The sequence below is a fragment of the Corythoichthys intestinalis genome, chromosome 18, assembly GCF_030265065.1.
Source record: "Corythoichthys intestinalis isolate RoL2023-P3 chromosome 18, ASM3026506v1, whole genome shotgun sequence".
In the NCBI taxonomy this organism is placed as follows: Eukaryota; Metazoa; Chordata; class Actinopteri; order Syngnathiformes; family Syngnathidae; genus Corythoichthys; species Corythoichthys intestinalis.
The window spans coordinates 40,998,520-41,020,745 of record NC_080412.1 but is presented as its reverse complement, the minus strand read 5'-3'; the positions used below and the strand labels follow the sequence as shown (position 1 = coordinate 41,020,745).

Sequence of the window (22,226 nt, the reverse complement as noted above, 5' to 3'; positions counted from 1 at the left end):
GCTCGTCGTGCGTAAAAGTCCGAGAGTTTGCGACTCACCAACACAGAAAGAAGCACGTCCAAGGAAAATCCATGCCTTGTAGTACAATTCAAAAATACAAATGTCCAATTCCGTGGTCATCTACGCGAGAGAGTACATGTCATCGTCACGCGTTGACATGATTTCTTATTTGAAAATGATGCTCTTGTTTGAGTTGCGAGGATTTGGCGCGTCAGTCCGGTCCAGCACGACTTGACTTCCTTTCCAGTGCGCACGCCTCACAAACTCAACCGCTCAGTTGAGAGCGAAATAAATAAATAAATAAAGAAAGAAAGAATAAAACACTGAGGACTTTTGAGAGTGGAGAGCGCGGACGGACATGCGGGGAAGGGAGGGAAGAGGAGGAAAATTTTTGCGTAAAGAAAAATAAATGTTTATTCTGATTGTTAGGAACAGCAATTATGGATCACCACCCATCGTTGAGGATAGTCAGTGAAATTAGGCACAACTATGAATTCATTTGTTCAGTTTTAATTGACAACATACATTACTTTAGTACGGCGCCCCCCAGGTGCCAGGGTAGAAAAAAAAAAAAATCATAGCTAATCTGTACCCACAGTTTAGTAATCTGTGGGTACAGTTTACTAATCTGTAGCCCAAGTGCGTAGGTTTGGCCTCAACATTGGTAGGGACGATATAACAGCATAATTTACATGTAGACCTTTTGCTGGGGACAGGACATTAATAAGACCAAACAGATTGGGTGAACGGGGGCTACATTTCTCACGAATATGAACCTAATTAATTGATAGGCTAAATAATCAATGCAAATCGGTAAATCTGTATTGCTTGTACTAACTTTCAAGTGTATTGGTTCAGGTGATACACCGTCCAATTCAAACCTTTTTCAAAAAATGCTGAAACATTTTTTTTTTAAATTCCAGACTAAATGTCTGGTTTTTATTAGCAAATCTCAATTGCAATATTTGAACATAAATTATATTAACATATACTTGTTAATCATCTCAACTATCCAGGAATGCATAAAATAAACATGTAAGACCACTCAACATTGTCTAAATAAAGACATTAAATATAACTGAAAAAACGTCTTAGTCAGGGAATAACAAAAATAAAAGTTTAGTAAATCTAACGTCTCTCTAAGCAGCTTCTATTCAAATTTGCAGGTTAGCAAACTCACACAGTTTAATGTTCTGCTAACTCTGAGGTCAGACTTTCAATAGCAAAGTTAGTGGTGTGTTCCCCATCGATACAACATTGATGTCTTTTTACATACAGTGGCTGCTGCTGCTGGTCGAAAAAAAACTTCGAAGGGGCAGAGGAGACGGCATTGTTGTCGACATGTTGTATTTCTTTCAGGGCTGTGAGTGCTTTTGTTGATGGGGTCAAGTCACCAGCCAATCAAACGTGCGTTTGAGGGGAAAAAATGAACTGGCAAGTCAAAAGATGCAAATGTACTGTAAGTCTGAACATAATGAAAATAATTCACTTAATAATGGTAGGGTCAGTTCTATCCTTTCAACATATGGGAAGACATTCTAATTTACCCATACAACTGAAATCATTATCAATGCAAATAAGGTTACTTAAGTTGGTGGGGACTATTTAAGCATCCTTAAAAGTTGGTAGTGTTATGTCCCTACCGTCCCTTTGCAAACCTACGCCCTTGCTGTACCCACAGTTTACTAATCTGTGGGTACAGTTTACTAAACTGTACCCACAGTTTACTAATCTGTATCCACAGTTTACTAAACTGTACCCACAGTTTAGCATTGACCCGGAAACAGTAGTCATCAATGTTTGGCGGGGACTCCAAACGCGGAGGGACCAACCGAGCAAGCACCTGCATGTTTTGCCCTCGGCGAGCAAAGGGGTTTTTAAAAGGTAACCATTGCACGTTTTCTCTGGTAGCCGTCTTAAATTTTACTTTCAGGTGTCATCAATCAATATGGCATGTTGTGTTTGAGCATTTTCTGTGCTGCTGTCGTGTCCATGCATGCTTAATTCAACTAGTGTTTATTGGTTCGTTCGCTATATGCCTTTCACGTACAGATTAGTAAACTGTGGGTACAGGTTACTAAAATATTCCCACAGATTGCTAAACAGTGGGTACAGTTTCATAATCTGTGGGTACAGATTGCTAAACTGTGGGTACAGTTTAGTAATCTGTAGCTACAGATTAGTAATCTGTGGGTACAGATTAGCTATGTAAAAATTATAGCATAGCTAATCTGTACCCACAGTTTAGTAATCTATTACTAAACTGTGGGTACAGATTAGCTATGATTTTTTTTTTTTTTTTTCTACCCTGGCACCCGGGGGGCTCCGTATTTTAGTGTAGTGCTTCTCAATTATTTTCTGTTACGCCGCCCCCAGGAAGAAGTAAATTTTTTGCCCCCACTCCCCTCAACTTTCTGCCACCACTGTATATAGTATCATTTGTATATAAAATCATTATGAGCACACCTATACCATAGGCGGAGTTTGACGTTTGTGGTAGAGGATGCAAAAAATGTGGATAAAACCGGAACGCAGTGTCTGCAATAAAATTAATTTACAGGATCTATGCTCGGATCAGGGGCGTTACCGGGGGGGCAGGGGTGGGCAGTACCCAACCATGGACACGCTCTGTCTACCCAAAGAAAACTGGATGTGGTCTTAACGGCAGTCTGGGCACCGTGTATGGTATCCCATTCATATAGTACTGATGTGTTCTAAATTTGAACCTTTGCATTGTTACCTTCTCTTTTACTTAAAAAAAATGCATTGAAATGTTGGTTTTGTTCCTAGGGGGTGCTACACACCTTTACGCATATTTAGATTTTTTTGTGCCGGATCCCACCAGAACAAGATCCGGCAACTCTTGATTTTGGCCTCCCTTTGTTCCGGGACTTATTTGGGCACATCCAGCACCTCTCGTGTTTAAATGTTTCTTTTTAATGTATAAAAAAAAAACTAAATATGCATAAATTCATTCATTTACAGAGTAAATCCCAGGAATTGCATGTTGTTTATAAAAAATTAATGTCCTTTGAAAGAGTCGGGGGTTTGTTGATGCGCTGAAAAGCTGGACCAACAAATCACACCCATGACATAAAAAAAAATAAATTAAAGATTTTTTTTTTTTAAACTTTGGAATTTTTAGCATCTGGGGAGCAAGCAGCCAGGATCGAATGGTATTTCAACATCCCGAAAAGACAGTTGCATTTACCGTCTATTTTTAAAAAGAAGAACGGTGGTTCAAAACAAGTCAGAAAAGCAACAACCGGCGATGAGGGCAGCTGCAGCAATCATGCTAACGGAGGAGGCATGCTAACAGCAGGAGGCTAGCTCCGCAGCAGCTAGCCAGGTTCACGGACAGCCAGACAAGCCGGGGCAGTAGGCTACTGCCGTGGCAGCAGCTGGTCAGGTTTAGCGCCACCCCAGCTACAGCGCCAGCAGTCAGCCAGGTGGACCACCAACAGCCGGGCCAACAGGCTAGTACACTTATGGGAAAGTCGGGTTTGGGCTGCAAAATTTGAGAAACTAATTGCTGACTGTGTACTGTAAGTCCCACCTTTGGTTACAGTATTTGGGCAATTGCCCATGCTGTGCAGAGTATAGCCTAAAAAATTGTGAATTTGTGTCATAGCCTTTATACCATGGATATTATCTGAAATTGAGGCTTGTGAGCCCCACAGCATGGCAACTGGGCATTTGAGTGTTGTTTTCAGCACCATTTTTCTGCGTATGTTCCAGGACCTGTGCCCGTCTCGTCATCCCTGTGCTGTCATATGTACTTTGCGTTCCGGCACCTTATGATTTACAAAATAAGCACTGAGCTTAGCCCATGCTCGGACATACAGGCATTCCAGCTGTGGTTGTGTGCGTGCGTGCGTGTGTGAGGGCTCGCGTTTTTCTGTCTTACCTATAGTGGAGAAGTAGAGGCCGCATCAATTTCAACTGAATATTCCAGCCAGGAGCATTTATAATAATACGTTGAAAATTAGCATTTTTTTTTTTTTTTTCCCCCATCATTTTTTTAGGGTTATCTTTAGTGGAGCAAACTAAGGGGCCGTTTACATGGTGCCTCTCCAAGAATACGAACAATTTCAAATTTGCATTTGCATTTGCGTCTCCATTTGAACAATGTCACAATTCCGCATGAAAATGATATAGTATTCATGCCAGGCCCTCGGGGGCAGTGCAGATTTACAGGGCGACAGAGAATGACGCACTTTGACCCCACCAAGCTCCCTCAGCCCGGAAAAAAATATGCCCGCCCACTCGAAGTAATGTCATTTTTCTTTTGTTCAAAAAGGCACAAAAATTGAAACGTTCAACATATTTACTTTAGAAATATTATTAAAACAGTAAATTAAAGCTGACATTCCGCCATATTTGCTGTTTTTAATTTTAAATTTAATTTTTTTTTTTCTGTTTGGGCGTGCGCAGCGGTGCTACTAATGTGACGTGTATGACTGCTGACGTTAACGGCGCGGTCTCGCGCCGCAGGAGCCTTTGATATGCATGCTGAGGAAGCCCCCCTCAACCCCCCGTAATCGGATTCTTCCACTTTGGAGGCAGGATTCAGAATTTTTCGTCTTCGCCGACACCATATGCACGCGAGGCGAGTCCGCTACTCAGTCAATGCGTCTTTTTGTCGCAGAGTCGCCATGTAAACCCCTAAAACTCCACTCACCATTTTGGCAGTGCTCACCGGCATGCATTTCATGGTCCACATCTTCGATCCTTGGTTCTCGCTCAGTCGTTGTTGTCGCTTTTGAAAGCTTAGGTTTGGAAAAAAATGACGAATATTCATCTTGCCCCTTCTGTTTTTTGTTTTTTTTTGTTTTTTTTTATGCTAAGCAAAGCAAATGACCGTCTCTAAGGTGCTAGTCACATGATCTGTTTGAAAAATAATTTTGACCCATTAAATTTTTTTTGTTGTTGTTGTTCATTTCATTCATTTTTGTTGTATGCTTTATTGCTTTACAACCTTTATTGACAACATTTTAGCGGCAAAGTCTTAATTTAAATTAATACATTGGAAGTCTATTATATGCAATATTTTTGCCACCTAGAGGGGTTTTGCCCACCCCACCCCCCTTAATCTCTGCGATTGACCCATACATAACATTGTTTCCTTGTTGAGATTAAATAAAAAAACCTTAATTAAAAATAAATGAATTTCAGACTATAGGGCGCACCTGACTATAAGCCGCCACTCACCAAATTTGACATGAAAACGACACGTGTTCATAGAAAAGCCGCACTGGACTATAAACCGCAGCTTTCCTCATTGTATTATGGGATATTTACACCGAAAGGTATTAACCGGGAACAATTAATTTGACAGCGACCATCATCATAAAACCAAACGAACCACCATGAAGCTTTGAACCAATTGGCAGCAAAGCTTCATTTGGCCATCACTGCTTCCTTGGGGGAGATGGTCAACCTCTTCTGCCACCTGCTGTCAACACTATTGTCTTTCAACATGCCTCTTGACATGCATTGCAGCGCTACAGATGTAAATAACAATCAAAATTCATGTTCTGTGCTAATCAGTTACTGTTGTAGTTGGTTCATTAATTACTAGTTAGGGTATTTGGTAACACTTTATCTGACAGTGGCACTGTAAGATTGTCATAAAACCATCATAATTATGGCATGACACTGCCATGAGCATTAATGAATGCTTTTGACTGATGTCTTTTTGTGTAATCCTGCAAATTATCTCACTTTTGAATAGATGTAAAAGATCTGAGCTGGATATAAATGGAGTTAATGACATAATTTGCCAGATGATACTTAATGACATCTGTCATAAGCATTCATTAATACCCATGATAGTGTCAACAAATAAGACGCACTGGACTATTAGCCGTAGGATTCAAAATGAGGGGAAAAAAAGTAGCTGTTTATAGTCCGAAAATTATTTTAGATCAAATTACAATAGCATACAACTCTCTTAAAGCAACACTAGATACAGCAACTTTTCAACCTTTATAAAATATTTTCATAACATTTGTGATCATACGTCGACTAACAACTAGTTGAATGGCAACACTTTTATATCTTGAGGGAGTCTGTATCGCTTTTACCGACACTAATTAACTTTGAGGAGGGCGGGAGGAACCCTGACACACAAAAAAACTACAAATGTACTGACTGCTTTTTACAGCATATGTCACTTCCCCCTTTCGTTATAAAGATGGAAGACTATGCGAATGCATTCGCGCTAATTCTGCAAAGATGGCAGAGCAACAAAAGAGACAAAAAGTTTTGTCTGAGGATGAAAAAAAAGCGAGGCTTTCACTCGCTGGTGTGACACCCCCTCGGGTTGCTAACTATCATATGCTATTGCTTAGTCCAACTTGATTCATTACCTTGTTACTATTCAGCCTTCACACAGCCGTTGGAAACAGAAATGTCATTTAACCCATCTGCAAGTGACCAGGAGATCATGACTTTACCACTCTGCGCGGGTGTGCGCTGGTTCTAATGGGAAACGCAGTCTTCCTTAAAGCAAAACACTTCCGCGTTTGTCCACCGGCTTCGCTAAAATCTAACAAAACTGTAAAGTTACATTGTGTTGCTTTAACAATGTTTTTTTTTTTTTTGTTTTTTTGTTTTTTTTTTTTAGTAACAAAATACCTAAAGCGCATCAGTTTGGCTGAATTAAAAAAAAAAAAAAAAAAAACGAGACACATTTCTTTACTATTTGATACTGAAAGGTAAAATTTAATAAAATCAATAAATTTAAACATAGACATTGTTTGTTCTTCTCCTCTTCCGTCTACTTTCTTCCTTTCTGTCCCCCTATGACCCTTTCCAGTTCACTGCCTTCTCCTAATAAATAAGATATGAACAACCACCATTGTACCGTATTGGCCCGAATATAAGACGATGTTTTTTGTATTGAAGTAAGACTGAAAAAGTGGTAGTCGTCTTATATTCGGCGTCTAGACATTATACCCATTCACGACGCTAGATGGCGCCAGATATCATTGATGCGATGTTCTGTCATGATAGATCTCAGCTACTCTCAAGTTTAACCAGTTTGCATTATTTTATTGCAATGTTTTTCCTTATTCAGATTTGTTTCAAGACTACAGTTACAGTTAGACCTCACTTTGATGGTTAATGCAGTTCTTGCAATTTTGTTGTTTTATCACAATAGATTTCAAAAACCAGAAGCCATTCATTTACGAATGTGATTGCACTTTAGTTTACATATTTAAATGTTAAGATATTAAGATTCGAATGAGGCAAAATAACATTCTTTTTCTCTCAAATATATTGTTATAATCATTTGTTTCAGATGTACTGTAATTATTTTTTGTATAAAAATTTGGTGTTCAAAAAGTATTTTTTCAAACTTGAGTCTTGAAAAAGAGGAAGTCGTCTTATAATCAGGGTCGTCTTATATTCGGGCCAATACGGTAATATGTCAAACTCCCATGTGATACATTAAAACTGTTCAGATCATAGGGACGCTCAGATTCCTATTTTTCGTGTCTAAGTAGCTGAACAGAACAAAAAAAAATAACAATACTAAAAAATTTTAAAAAGCATGATAGTGGCATCCACTAGACATAAACTCATTTAAATTTACAGCAGAAAAATGATTGAATCCAACATGATGAACATGAACCAATGTGTTTTTTACAGGGGCATACATATCTGATGGCCATCTTGAGTAGGGCAAACAGTGGTTGGAAACTACCGTATTGGCCCGAATATAAGACTGTGTTTTTTGCATTGAAATAAGCTTGAAAAAGAGGGGGTCGTCTTATATTCGCGGTCTAGACATTATACCCATTCACGACGCTAGATGGCGCCAGATATCATTGAAGCGATGTTCTGTCATGACAGATCTCAGCTACTTTCCACATTCACGACGCTAGATGGCGCCAGATATCATTGAAGCTATGTTCTGTCATGACAGATCTCGGCTACTCTCAAGTTTAACCAGTTTGCATTATTATATTGCAATGTTTTTCCGTATTCAGATTTGTTTCAAGACTACAGTTACAGTTAGACCTCACTTTGGCGGTTAATGCAGTTCTTGCAATTTTGTTGTTTTATCACAATAGATTGGTTTATTTACATTTCAAAAACCAGAAGCCATTTATTTACGAATGTGATTGCACTTTAGTTTACATATTTGAATGTTCAGATATTAAGATTTGAATGAGGCAAAATAACATGCTTTTTCTCTCAAATATATTGTTATAATCATTTGTTTAAGATGTACTGTAATTATTTTCTGTATAAAAATTAATTTGGTGTTCAAAAAGTCTTTTTTTCAAACTTGAGTCTTGAAAAAGAGGGGGTCGTCTTATAATCAGGGCAGTCTTATATTCTGGCCAATATGGTAATATATCAAACTCCCATGTGATGCAGTAAAACTGTTCAGATCAGACGGACGCTCAGATTCCTATTTTTCGTGTCTAAGTAGCTGAACAGGACAAAAAAATAACAATATATATATATTTTTTTTAAAAAGCATGATGGTGGTTTACTAATAATAAACTCATTTAAATTTACAGCAGAAGAATGATTGAATCCTACACGAACAAATGTGTTTTTTTTTTTTACAGTGGCATACATATCTGGTAGTCATCTTGAGTAGGGCAAACAGTGGTTGGAAACTAAATTTATTCCTTTGTACTCCCTGATACCGATGATATTATTTTATTGCCGTATTGATTCCGATACTAGTATCAGTACTTTGTGCAACCCTAGTTAGCGGTTCCCACAAAGTGCTCTACAAGGCTTTCAACAAGTGGTATTGAAAATTAGGGCTGCAGCTATCGATTATTTTAGTAGTCGATTAATCGATGAACCATTAGTTCGAATAATCGAGTCATCGGATAAGAAACATGAAAAATTAAATTACCTGAGCTGAGCCTCAAACGGTATAAATTATAAAGAAATGGGGATCTATGTATGCACAACAAAAGAAAAATTGGCTAACTTACATGGCAAAAGTCCGCTAGTTTAAATGCTATAATCTAACTTTTTTACAGTGCTCTTAACAAATGGTTCAGACACATATTCCCACAAAAATAGGCTAAATATACCTATAAACTAAATTATGAATGCATTTAAAAAAACAAAAAAAAAACATTAGCTCAAACCAAAACTTAGCTCATGTTGGTCTTAACAGGGAGCACCTGGATTCAGCCATGTGAAATGAGGCAGACTAGAAGGCAGTGTATCCACCCAAATCAATAAAACTAAATGCAAACACTTTCAAAATAAACCATTACAAAGCCACTTAAATGAATACCCGAAGCAGCAACATTTAATTTGGATGTTTTTTTCTAATCGAATACTCGAGTTAATCGATTAATTGTTGCAGCACTATCAAAAATAGATAGTTCTATGACTGCTACAACTATATACTAAAGTAGACATAATGTGAGTCATACTAAAAGTTCATACCGATTGTGTTGATGGTGCTTTGAGTTTGAATTTACTGTATGTGCACATACATTGATCACCCAGCAAGATTATCTCGGTGCAGCATTACTTTTTCATTCCAACTGCTATCACAGTCATTTGTTATCAAAAATTCATGCAGGGTGGCAGAGGGAGAAATATAGGGTGATGCCGTTCAGATGCGCAGACTGCTTACGCAACCTCACATTTTAACTCGCACACTCTTTGTGCTCCAAACACGTCATGAAAATGTGCTTTAAATAATGATCAATGCAGAATGAATCACGGAAGCTCATGAGATGTCTGTAATTGCTGCGCTTAGTTTGATGAATGAAATTTATTTTTAAAAATAACTTTACTCCTAGCTTTATTTGTCCACACATTGAATCCTGAAGCTGTATGCTGAAAGAAAACATGACCTATATGTGTACAGTACATAGAAACACTTCACATTCGAATACTAATGCACCTGAGTAGCTTTTAGCTTTAAGCAGCACACATTGTCAACACCCACACAGACGTATTCATCTTTGCTTTTTAGGCATTTGCACCCATTACATGCAAACAATCTCTTAAGTAATGTTAGTCAGTTTGCTGACTTTTCCCACATAAAATGACAAATTTAACAGAGAGAATGTCTGTCACATTTAAGCAGCAAAAATGTGTTTGTATTTGCAAGAAATAAGGTTGTTCTGAGGATAAGTGTTGAACCAAACAGCATGTACATGAACATCGTGCCCAAACTTACTTGAACTTGTTGGTTGACAGCATCAGATAATTTACTCTGGGCTATTTTGGTGAGCTAATTTCGATGCTTGTGTGAAGAAGCCTACGCGTTTATATTTCAATATACAGTGGTAGCTTAATTTATGAGTGCAGCAAATTAAGTTTTCCGAGTTATGAGTTGCCCGATTGACTTTCTTGCCTTGCGTTACGAGCTGCTATTTTAGATGTGTTAACTCTGGATTTCCATTGTGTGTTAGAATTTTAATATGAGTATGAAAGATAATCTGCTACTCAAATTCCAGTAAACAGGTGCATTGCTCACCTTGTATGTTTTATGTTATAATGTGAAGACAATTGCACGAGTCACTATGATCTGAGTCACAAGTAAGTACAGAGTCTAACCTGTTGTTGGTAAGTGAATCGACTCGACAAGTTTATGTCGAGTCGAGTCACGAGGTTGAATTGAGTCACGAGGTCGAGTCGAGTCAGGAGGTCGTGTCGGGTTGAGTCACGAGGTCGGGTCGAGTCATGAGGTCGAGTGGAGTTAGAAAGTCGAGTCACGAGGTCGAGTCGAGTCACGATGTCGAGTCAGGTCGTGTCTAGTCTCGAGGTTGTCGGGTCTCGGGGTCGTCAGGTCTCGGGGTCGTCGGGTCTCGGGGTCGAGTCTCGGGGTTATGTCGAGTCGATACTTGAGGTCAAGTCGATACTTGAGGTCAAGTCACGAGGTCGAGTCACGAGGTCGAGTCAGATCACGAGGTCGGGTCGAGTCTAGTCTCGAGGTCGTCGAGTCTCGAGGTTATGTCGAGTCGATACTTGAGGTCAAGTTGAGTCTTGAGGTCGAGTCTCGAGGTTATGTCGAGTCGATACTTGAGGTCAAGTCGAGTCTTGAGGTCGAGTCACGAGGTCGGGCCGAGTCACGATCGAGTCACGAGGTCGGGTCGGGTCACGAGGTCGGGTCGGGTCCAGTCTAGTCTCGAGGTCGTCTAGTCTCGAGGTTATGTCGAGTCTCGAGGTTATTTCGAGTCGATACTTAAGGACAAGTTGAGTCTTGAGGTCGATTCTCGAGGTTATTTCGAGTCGATACTTGAGGTCAAGTCGAGTCTTGAGGTCGAGTCTCGAGGTTATGTCGAGTCGATACTTGAGGTCAAGTCGAGTCTTGAGGTCGAGTCACGAGGTCGGGTCGGGTCGAATCACGAGGTCGGGTCGGGTCGAGTCACGAGGTCGAGTCACGAGGTCGAGTCACGGTCGAGTCACGAGGTCGAGTCGGGTCTCAGCTTGTGTCACGAGGTTGTGTCACGAGGTCGAGTCGAGTCACGAGGTTGTGTCACGAGGTCAAGTCGAGTCACGAGGTCGAGTCGAGTCACGAGGTCGAGTCACGAGGTCGAGTCGAGTCACGAGGTCCATTCTCGAGATCATGTCAATTCGAGTCTCGAGGTCATGTCGAGTCTCGAGGTTAGTCAGGGCCTTCACAATTGTTCCCCAGCTCACCCACAAAGCACTCAGGTTATCTTTGAGGGAAACCTTACTATCGATGTAAAAATAAAATAAAAAAACTATGCAGTTTAACCTATTCTTTATTGGCATAAATATTGGTGTCACTGTTTTCCATTGGAATGGAAATGTTTGTAGTCAAAATTACTCACTTTGGGACCTTGCACTGCTAAACTTGCCATGATGTGTCTGCTGTCTCAGTCTACACTCAATTGATTGCTATGATGTCCCTTGAGGGCGTGGCGAGAGCGGCCAAGGCGACCAAGCGCATCACTGACGGGGGGGGAACTAATCTACGATTTTCGAGTCAGCAGTCTCGAGTCAATGTCTCACGAGTCAAGTCGAGTCTTGTCTCAAGCGAGACAAGTCCAAGTCTGCATTTTTCTTCAAGTCCTAGTCGAGTCGCGAATTTGATGACTCGCAACTCGAGTCGACTGGAGTCTGAGTCCCTTTGACTCGAGTACAATTGTCCTATAATCTAATTGATAAATTCCCTGTAATCTGTCCTTTAGTTTTCTAAAACGGGTGAAGCAAACCGATAAAATAACATGAGGTCATTATTTGGCACACGACACATTTCACATGATGTAATCGCTACAAGCGTTCCTTAGACTTTAAGGTGCGCGCGGAGATGAGAGGCAAAGTGATTATGATGAATTGCACTGAGGTATGCGTCCCCTTCCAATGGAACAATGGAACGAGAAGCAATTCAATTATGTCCATTTAGGAAGTAGAATTACTTCCCGAGATAAGGGGACATGCTTCGGAATCAAAATGATTTTAATTAATTCATCATAGAACTAAACTGAGGTTTAATTAACACGCCATGATATGAACTCAGTATTCTGATGCAAAGCCAGCAGATTGTTTCCAACAATTGGAGAGTTCTCATTGTGCAACTAGATGTCATTTTTATTTCGTGCTAAGGCCATAAATAAAAAATGCAGGAAGCGAGAAAAGGGAAAGAAAAACATCTGCTCCCCTGTTGTTTTTTTCTCTTTCGAATTCTCACTTATTTGTAGTTCAAATTTTAGTAACGCACAAGAACATGCAGCAAAAAGTTGTGTATACAGTATTTTTTGGACGACACGTATAGTCCAATACCTTTCTTTTCTCGCTTCCTATGGCAATAAAACATGACCACCTGTGGCTTATAGTTGGGTGCAGCTTGTTTTCTGAAATTTTGAGAACTTTACAGTCAGGTGCGCTCTATAGTGTGGGATTTACAGTAATTTCTCATTCCTTACCATGGCGCAGTGCTTCTATAAATACATGCCAGCTCCCACGTGAGATGGACCCACTGTACTTCATAAGCCTCGCCATGTGGTCTCCATGGTAACCACTTACAGTAGGAGAAAGTCAGAATGTGTGTGTGCGTGTGTTTAAACTTTGAAGCACTTCATTTGTTTTTGGTCGTCAAACAAAGGGCCAAATGTTTGGCTGTCGTTTCCAAAGACAGCATAAATAAAGACTCGTGTTTCCATTGGTGGAAAGTTCTCATGCGCGCTTTCAATATGTTTGCATGTGACCATAGTAGAACGTACTGGGCTATTTTTATGAACGTTGATACAATATGTTATCTGGAATACGTCACGCACCACAATAAATATCTCGGAAACTTTTTTTCCTACGGCATTTTTGTCAATATTCTTAACTCGGGGGAAAAAAGAGCAGTTTTTTACAATGGTTCTTTCTGTCTTCAGTGCTCCCTCCGCATCTACATCAGGAGAAATGGCAGAGACAGTTGCCATGGAGACTGTATCATATTATAAGCAAGATAAAATAAATGTTGATTTTCTTTTTTTGGCCAGCGAGGTTGGTGGGTGGGTGCGATACTTCAGTTGACCTTGCGCTTGACTGGAGTAAAATGTAGTCGGATTAAATGAGCTGGGCAACTGCCGACTTCCTCCACTGTAAATAATGGCTTTTAGTTTCTTATTTGTTGTCGTTTAAAGTGTTTTAAAGTTGCGGATCAATGGTTGGTTTCGGACCTCGCGGTCGAAGAAGTCCTTTGTTCCAATTTTCCCCTGTATGGTTTTTCCTCCCTTGTGAGAGGCTAGAACACAACAAGACTAATGCTGCCTTCACATGCTCTGGGAAAGATGAGCGTTACCACTTCCTAATTAGTAATTACGAGTACATCCTGTTCATGTGCTTTTGTTGTAGTAGCAAAAAATAAAAAATAAAAAAATACAGCAAACACGGACTTTGATCTGTTTTGTGGGCAAAACTGTTTTAATATTTCTACCAATGGTGTGGGTTTGCATAGGGACGGTAGAGATTGAAGGAATCTGACCTTTATGCCAGATTGCTGGAATCCCACCAGCAGAACCGCCTGACCCGCGCTGGCGAGTCTCGAGGTCGAGTCTCGAGGTCAGGTAGAGTCTCGAGGTCGAGTCTCGAGGTCAGGTAGAGTCTCGAGGTCGAGTCTCGAGGTCAGGTAGAGTCTCGAGGTCGAGTCTCGAGGTCAGGTAGAGTCTCGAGGTCGAGTCTCGAGGTCAGGTAGAGTCTCGAGGTCGAGTCTCGAGGTCAGGTAGAGTCTCGAGGTCGAGTCTCGAGGTCAGGTCGAGTCTCGAGGTCGAGTCTCGAGGTCAGGTCGAGTCTCGAGGTCGAGTCTCGAGGTCAGGTCGAGTCTCGAGGTCGAGTCTCGAGGTCAGGTCGAGTCTCGAGGTCAGGTCGAGTCTCGAGGTCAGGTCGAGTCTCGAGTCTCGAGGTCGAGTCTCGAGTCTCGAGGTCGAGTCTCGAGGTCGAGGTAGGTGGGTGGGTGCGATATTTTAGTTGACCTTGCGCTTGACTGGAGTAAAATATAGTCGGATTAAATGAGCTGGGCAACTGCCAACTTCCTCCACTGCAAATAATCAGTTTTAGTGTCTTTTTTGTTGTCGTTTAAAAGTGTTGTTTTAAAGTTGAGGATCAATGGTTCGTTTCGGATTTCGCGGTTGAAGAAGTCCTTTTTACCAATTTTCCTCTGTATGGTCAAAAGGCCAAACTCGAGTCGAGTCTCGAGGTCGAGTCTCGAGGTCGAGTCTCGAGGTCGAGTCTCGAGGTCGAGTCTCGAGGTCGAGTCTCGAGGTCGAGACCCGAGGTCGAGACCCGAGGTCGAGACCCGAGGTCGAGTCTCGAGGTCGAGACCCGAGGTCGAGTCTCGAGGTCGAGACCCGAGGTCGAGTCTCGAGGTCGAGACCCGAGGTCGAGTCTCGAGGTCGAGACCCGAGGTCGAGTCTCGAGGTCGAGACCCGAGGTCGAGTCTCGAGGTCGAGACCCGAGGTCGAGTCTCGAGGTCGAGACTTGCTGTCGTTTAAAAGTGTTGTTTTAAAGTTGAGGATCAATGGTTCGTTTCGGACTTCGCGATTGAAGAAGTTCTTTGTTCCAATTTTCCTTTGTATGGTCAAAAGGCCAAACTCTGCGCGTTCACCTTAGTCTTAACCCCTTGTACTGACTCCGTTTTGAAAGCTGGAAAAAGGCTTCGAAACACAAGTTGACAATTTATTCAGGTCGACAGTGATCAAACGGCAAGGCAAAACAGCAACAGGCCCAGGCAAGGAGGCAGACTGGTTCCAGGGTCGCCATATCACAAGTCAACAAAAGATTCCCGAGAAAAACGACAACGATTAGTTAAACATTCAGTCTTTTTGAAGACTCTCGTGGGGCGGGCTGTGGGCAGGATGAAGTGTGTGTTTGGGCCTTCTTCTATTGCAGATTTAGGCAGTCAAGTTCGTGTGTCAGGGTTAATGAGGCAACTGATGTGGGAGGTTCAGTGCGCCTCACTGTCTGAGAGACGCTGAGCTATCAAACTTAGAATTCTTTTTGTTATCCGGTGTTGTGGTTGTGCTTCACATGAAATATGAAATCATATGAAATAAAAATAAGATGTTTGGGAAATCTAACCTGAAGACAGCTCAGAGTCCAAACTCAGCTGAAGGTTGATCTCCTCTCCATCCGAGTCGCATGGGTGGACTTCATTCAGGATCATTTCCAGTACCTCTTGGGTCTTGACTCTTCTCTTCATCCTTGTTCTTTGAAGAGGAGGTTTGTACACCACAGACTTCCTCAGGGCACTGAAGTACGCAGTGAAGTATTTATCGATCTCGGACGGAATTACCTTTGGTAGGCAAACTGCAGCTTTTGTGGCCAGCACCATTCCACACACAGGAATATGTAAAAAGGTTGTCAGCTTGATTGTCTGTTTGAGTGGTCTATTGTTTGAGAAAGGCAAGGTAGCCCTGCATTTACAAATATTCAAGACTCTAATTGCAGCTATCCAGAGTGAACGGCAGCACTCCACAATCAGGCCACAGGAATATGTAAAAAGGTTGTCTTCATGATTGCTTGTTTGACTGGTCTATTGTTTGACAAAGCCAAGGTAGCACTGCATTTGCAAATATTCAGATGCTAATTGTTGCTATCCACCTGAGTAGTCAGTAGTTTAGTATCAGGGTCTTCTGACTACTTTCTGGGCTTGCTTTATAGCCGGAAAAAAAAGGACTTCCATTGTTAATCATAATGTACAGTGATCCCTTGCTACTTCGCGCTTCAAACTTCGCACCCTCAGTTCATCGCGGAATTTTTTTGCTGTCCCGAGCCAGTTGCGTCTAACTCTCGCTCCCTCCCTCCCTTGCCCTGCTCTGTGTTCGTCAGACATGCAGTGATCATGCACTGGAAATGTTTATTAATGTTAATGATGATTGACAGATGAATGTGTTTGATCTTGCCAGAGTCACGAACTTCTGAAGCACCGCATGCTTCAATCATCATTTACCTAGTCAAACAGTTGCTGTGACAACTCATTGTGTGTAAGTGAGCAGGTCTGAGCGGATTTGAGTGAAGCATTCAGTCAAGCATTTAACTCATTTGCTCCCAAAAATGTATAAATACGTTCTATTTTTAATTGTTTGAGTGTCCCAAAAACGTATTTATACTCCTTTTACGTTTTTTTTTTTTTTTTTTTTTTTTTTTTTTTTTTTTTTTTTTTTTTTTGACAAGAGGCATCTCGAGGTTCTGTTGCACCTAAACTGCAATGCACAATGCTCAAAACTCATTTTAAAGCAATAAAACTGGCAACTGGAGGGCAGTAAACACTCAGCACTCACGTGGCGCTGAGGTGGCAAAATCCACAACTCTCATTGCCCTGACAACAGTAACTCCCGAATCCTCCTGTCCAATCCACAAACAGACAATAATCCTAAACAATGCCCATACACACCCTTCTTCTTGCCAATAGCCCGAGAGCCTTTAAAAAGGCTGAATGTTTAACTAATCGTTGTCATTTTTTCTCGGGAATCTTTTGTTGACCCGTGATATGGCGACCCTGGAACCAGTCTGCCTCCTCGCCTGGGTCTGTTGCTGTTTTGCCTTGCCGTTTGATGGCTGTCGACCTGATTAAATTGTCAACTTGTGTTTCGAAGCCTTTTTCCAGCTTTCAAAATGGGGTCAGTACAAGGGGTTAAGTCTAAGGCAGTGCTTCTCGATTATTTTCTGTTACGCCCCCCCAAAGAAGACGTAAATGTTTCGCGCCCCCCCCAAACTCTCTGCCGCCACTGTAAATAGTATCATTTGTCTATAATATTACTATTATAAGTATGCCTCTGCCTAACATTGTGTCCTTTTTTTTTCTATTTAAGAAAAAAGTAACATAGATCAACTTATAATAAAGTATAACTTTTTTAACATTGATTTGTTGCCTGAATTTAAAAAAAAAAAAAAAAGTCACATCCAAACTGTAAAAATACACTCAAGGTATATTTTTGACCATTTGATACTGAAAAATAAAATGTAATTAAATCAGTAAATAATAACAAATTCAAATTGATTAGAAACATTAACTCATGAGGACAATATGCCAAAAAATTTGACCGAAAAAACAAAACTGAATAGAGGAAGAAAAAAAAAATGTCTTTGGGCAGAAGGACAGTTTTTATTTTCGATGCTCACAGTATCACCTCCTTTGCAATGGTGTGGTGTTATTTTGCACTGAGCATGCTAACAGTGCTCACTGGTTTACTGATACAACACTGAAAAAGCGGGACGATTGTTGGCAATATTCGGCACATTTTCGCTGAAAAACAATCGAACAAACAATCGAGCGGCTTATCAATAAGATTGAGATCTAATGTCTTTAAGTGGTGTCTTAATTGATTTGGCTTCCGGCTGTCCGCTATAATTATTTTTAGACACAGTAAACAGTGGTCTTTCCTCATCTCCCACTGTATTGAAAGTCAAAGGCAAACGGCCCGAAAAAAGCGCATTCTCGGCGGCTGAGGGAGAACCGTAGATAAGAGTGGTCGTCGTGACGATCCCAAGCTGAAAAAGGCGGACACGTGAGAACCGGAGAAGACAGTGCTTCGCTGCGTGAGTCCGGCCGGAAAACGGCTTTCAAAAACGGCGCCTAGCTCTTCATATCTCTTTTCTGTGCTCTTGCTTAGTTCAAAAATACTGCGCACACTCTGAAAATGAGAGCACCACTTAGTGGATGTGCAAGTACACTTTATTCTAGTACGGCAAAAAAAAAAAAAGCATGTTTCCCAAGGTCACATGCGCCACCACCTCTGGCATCGCTCTGCGTCCCCCTGGAGGGGGTGCGCCCCATTATTTGAGAAGTACTGGACTAAGGTGAACACGCAGAGTTTAGCCTTTTGGCCAGGTTGTCGGAGTTTCGCCGGCCCGGGTCGTTGGAGCTGCATCAGCGCGGATCCGGCGGCTTGGCTAGCGTGATTCTGGCAATCTGGCTAAAAGGTCAGATTCCTTCACTATAAATGTAAACAATAGTTAATGGTGGTGGCAGAGATATCCACCCCAGTGATGTTGAGACCGGTCATGAGCGTTTCAACGTACCGCCGAATTGTCCAGCGCGTGCAGCTGTTTTATACAGTTGCAAATACACAAGAGTAATGTAATGTAGCTTATTAAAAATGAATTGAGTGTACAGAATATTTGCATATGCAGGAAAATGCTCGGGGATAAAAACTCATTACAGGAGAGCTCGGGGAGGTAGAGTTACCACTTCCACGGCTGCCAATCAATTTTTTCCTCCCATCACACTTTTTGGAGAAAACTTTTCTCATACGAACTCGGCTGACCTATAAATTTCCGACAGTGAGCAAGTTAAAAAAGAAAAAAGTTGAACAGCGTACTGCTCTCTGCCAACATCTCCCAGTGAAACCATGCAAAGAAGACAGAGCACAAGCTGTTGTGAATAATGAAGAAGACCAAGTTGAGGGCTCGATACTGTTAGCGCTGTGGTTTTGTCCATGTGTTTTGCCACTCTTCCACCTGTACAATTTGATCTAGTATGGGCCAATCTCTTCCTGCAGAAAATGTACTGTACTTTGGTGGTTACACCATTTTTGCTCCCACTTCCAATTATCACCCTCATCATGGGCTTTTTGAAAAGGTTGTCCTCCTCTAAGTGAGGTGGAGAAAGGGTGAAGTAGTCTGTCGTGCTCTCTTGTCCCCCAACCTGCTCCCAAGAGATGGAGTTGGCATTCTACCTACTCCGGGGCAACGGCTATGAACTCGGGGCTAATTCAGCGATCAGTAGGATACCCAAGTGTTTCCCAACCTTTATTTAGGCAAGGCGCACATTTTCCATTTGAAACATGACAGCAGACCACCTAACAAACATTTCAGAAGAAAACATGGATCCAAGTCAGCCTTTTTGGACCATAGGTAAGAAGTCACAGAAGTGCACGGCGTCATGATGAGCATGTGTGAATGTGGAGGTGTATGACACAGTCGCCATGGTTACTGCTAATGGAAAAGTAGAGGGTCAATGTCAAATTAAAGTCAGCGGCACTGCGGTGGTGCTAGTTAAACTCAGTGCTGCTGTGCTGTCAAACTGAGTTGAAGCAATTAAAGAGCTGAACCAGTCGGGGTGACAACTGGTTGTCTGATTTTTTTTTTTTTTTCCCCATCTCTGCTTTAGTTTCGCATCAATGATGCTGTTTGTTTAGATTTATGTGTTTAGGCTATGCTTTACACCAGGGGTGCTTAGTACGTTGTTGCAATCGAATGGTCGATCTTAAAGATTGTGTCAGTTGATGGCGAAAATTTTCATTTTCATTATGGGGCGCATGCAGGGGCGGACTGGTAATCTGTGGGTTCTGGAGGATCACAGAACGGCCGGTGCCCTGGACGGCCGGCGGCCGCCATTCATTATACGTCACTGTTTTTATCCCCCCTAGCCTCTCATTATCTACAGTTCGCATCCAATCCAACAGGTGGCAGCAATGCGCCTGGCTGTTCATCGCCAGTCTGATAGAAGAACAAAGAAAACACAAAGTAGCCTTCATTGGTTCTTTGTAGAAGCAAACTAGCGACGAGTGTTAATGCACAATATGGATAGTGGTGGCAAAAAAAGAAGAGAAGGGTGGCGCGGAGAAGGTTAGGGAGAAAAAAATTAAAGAAACTGGAGAGCGAAGCATTAAAATGTCACAAGTTGACGAATATTTTCGCAAGCAGCAGTCTGGCTGCAACAGCCACGTCGGGTAACAGCAGCCCAGCCCCCGGCGATGGTGAGAGGGGTAGTGGGAGTCGCTCTGACGTGCTGCCGGTGCAGGGAGGGAGAAAAGAAGAGGGAGGGTGTAATGATAAGCTGGTGGAAGTTCCCCAGACAAGCGCAGGGCAAGTAAAAAGGGATGAAGAGGGTCACTTGCTCAGTATACTGGCAATTGTTATCCACCAGGTAGCTACATTTGAAATGAAATAAATGACAATTAAAGGGTTAGTGCCAGCTAGTCCGTTTGCAATCGTGTCAAGTTACAGTATGCTAGTCCTACTATCACTCTCCTTAGGAAAAACATTTTAGCCGTAAAACAACGTATGCACACGCAGCAGCAATATTAATTCAGAAGAAATATGACAAAATTAGGGCTGTCAAACGATTAAAATTTTTAATCGAGTTAATTACAGCTTAAAAATTAATTAATCGTAATTAATCGCAATTAATCGCAATTCAAACCATCTATAAATTATGCTATATTTTTCTGTAAATTATATATATATTCTGTAAAATGTTGGAATGGAAAGATAAGACACAAGATGTAGTGGGCATTTCACTCTACTGTCATTTAAATCTGTCTATGCTGTCCTCACTCCGAAGCGTCTACTTTTTCCAAAGCTAGACAGCTAGTGAACGACGCCTTAATAATCAGACTTCTTCCTTTTTCATCTGATTTATTGATAAAATGGCCTCAAACCACTGTCCCTTTAGACCGTAGTGAAACTACAAAAAAAAAAGTACACAAGCATTGCATTAGCAACAACGTTAGCTTAGCACGCTATACAGGTTCACTAAACATAAACAAAAAGCGTCTCATACAAAAAATATAACATTTCGCTTACTAACATAATATGTACATTCTTTACAACAACCATACTTACGGACAAATCTTGTCCAAGGATCATATAAGCACAACATTACAACGTAGGCGTCAGCCCGAGACGTCGTGCAGCCATATTGAACTGGCAAGAAGACCATAAACCATGTCGCAAAGCGACCACAAGAGTTCGCTGTTAGACAGCACAAAAAGCCTTGCTGTAAAACTTACCAAAAGGCAGAATACTGTCTGAGCGGGACATGTGCGTTAATTGCGTCAAATATTTTAACGTGATTAATTTTTAAAAATTAATTACCGCGGGTTAACGCGATAATTTTGACAGCCCTAAACAAAATATTAATAAAATGAATGGTTTTACTTTAAAGTTTAGTAAGTTAAATTGATATATTTTTTTAATCATGTATATATCGTTTTGTTTTCCGGTTAATACTTTCCAATGAAGGTTATGTATCCAGGATTTGTCTTGAAATGTTTATTGTATTTTCATTGAAATTTATTATTTGTATGGCAAGATTAATTATGGCAGGGGTCTCCAAACCGGTCCTCAAGGGCCGCTGTGGGGCCTGGTTTTTGTTTCAACCAAACGAGTACGACAGTTTAACCAATGAAGTTTCTGCTAAAACAAGCAGCACCTGACTGCAATCAACTGATTGCACTTGTATGACACCAGATTGGTGCATAGGTGTTGTCTTGTTTTGTTGGAATGAAATCCTGCGCCCGCTGCGGCCCTATGTGGAATAGTTTGGAGACCACTGAATTATGGCATAAACAATGAAATCATTTTATAGACAGATACATAGGGATATATTATAATAAATTTGATACATAAAACCAGCTTTGAAAAATAAATTCTTTTATTTGTTTTTTTCAGGTTGATCATAGAGCTAGTAAAGAAAATGAACCCAACTCCAGTTCAGCCTTGCAGTACTTTGAGCGCCCCAAGTCAGTCACAGTCTAGACACATTTTCTTCATTTTCTCTCAAAGTGCACGAAATTGATGCGTTTTACAATAAAATGTATAAAAAAAAAAAAAAATTAAGTCTTCGGGGGGGGGCATGCCCTCCATGCCCCCGGACCCCTAGGGGGTCTGTGTTTCCCTTCGTATAGCGATTCTTGTGGGCTGGGCCGAGTCAAAGTCAAAGTCCAGGGCTGCTTTTTGGTCCCAGTCCGCCCCTGGGCGCATGAAAAACATAAGCGAGCATGCACGCTAGCATGTGCGAAGTGTATTTGTTATGATTAGGG

The 22,226-nt window shown here is 41.3% G+C and overlaps 2 protein-coding genes across 4 annotated transcripts in view; one reads left to right on the top strand and one right to left on the bottom strand.

Moving 5' to 3' along the window:
• The window catches only part of gabra6b (gamma-aminobutyric acid type A receptor subunit alpha6b), an 84,773-nt gene extending 84,485 nt beyond the window's left edge, over window positions 1–288 (bottom strand). The window contains exon 1 of the mRNA XM_057819992.1: window positions 39–288. Coding sequence (XP_057675975.1) covers window positions 39–73 — 35 coding nt within the window. The 5' untranslated portion in view covers window positions 74–288. The remainder of the gene's footprint in view (window positions 1–38) is intronic.
• The window catches only part of LOC130906077 (gamma-aminobutyric acid receptor subunit beta-2-like), a 218,364-nt gene that overhangs the window by 47,210 nt on the left and 148,928 nt on the right, over window positions 1–22,226 (top strand). The window lies entirely within an intron of this gene.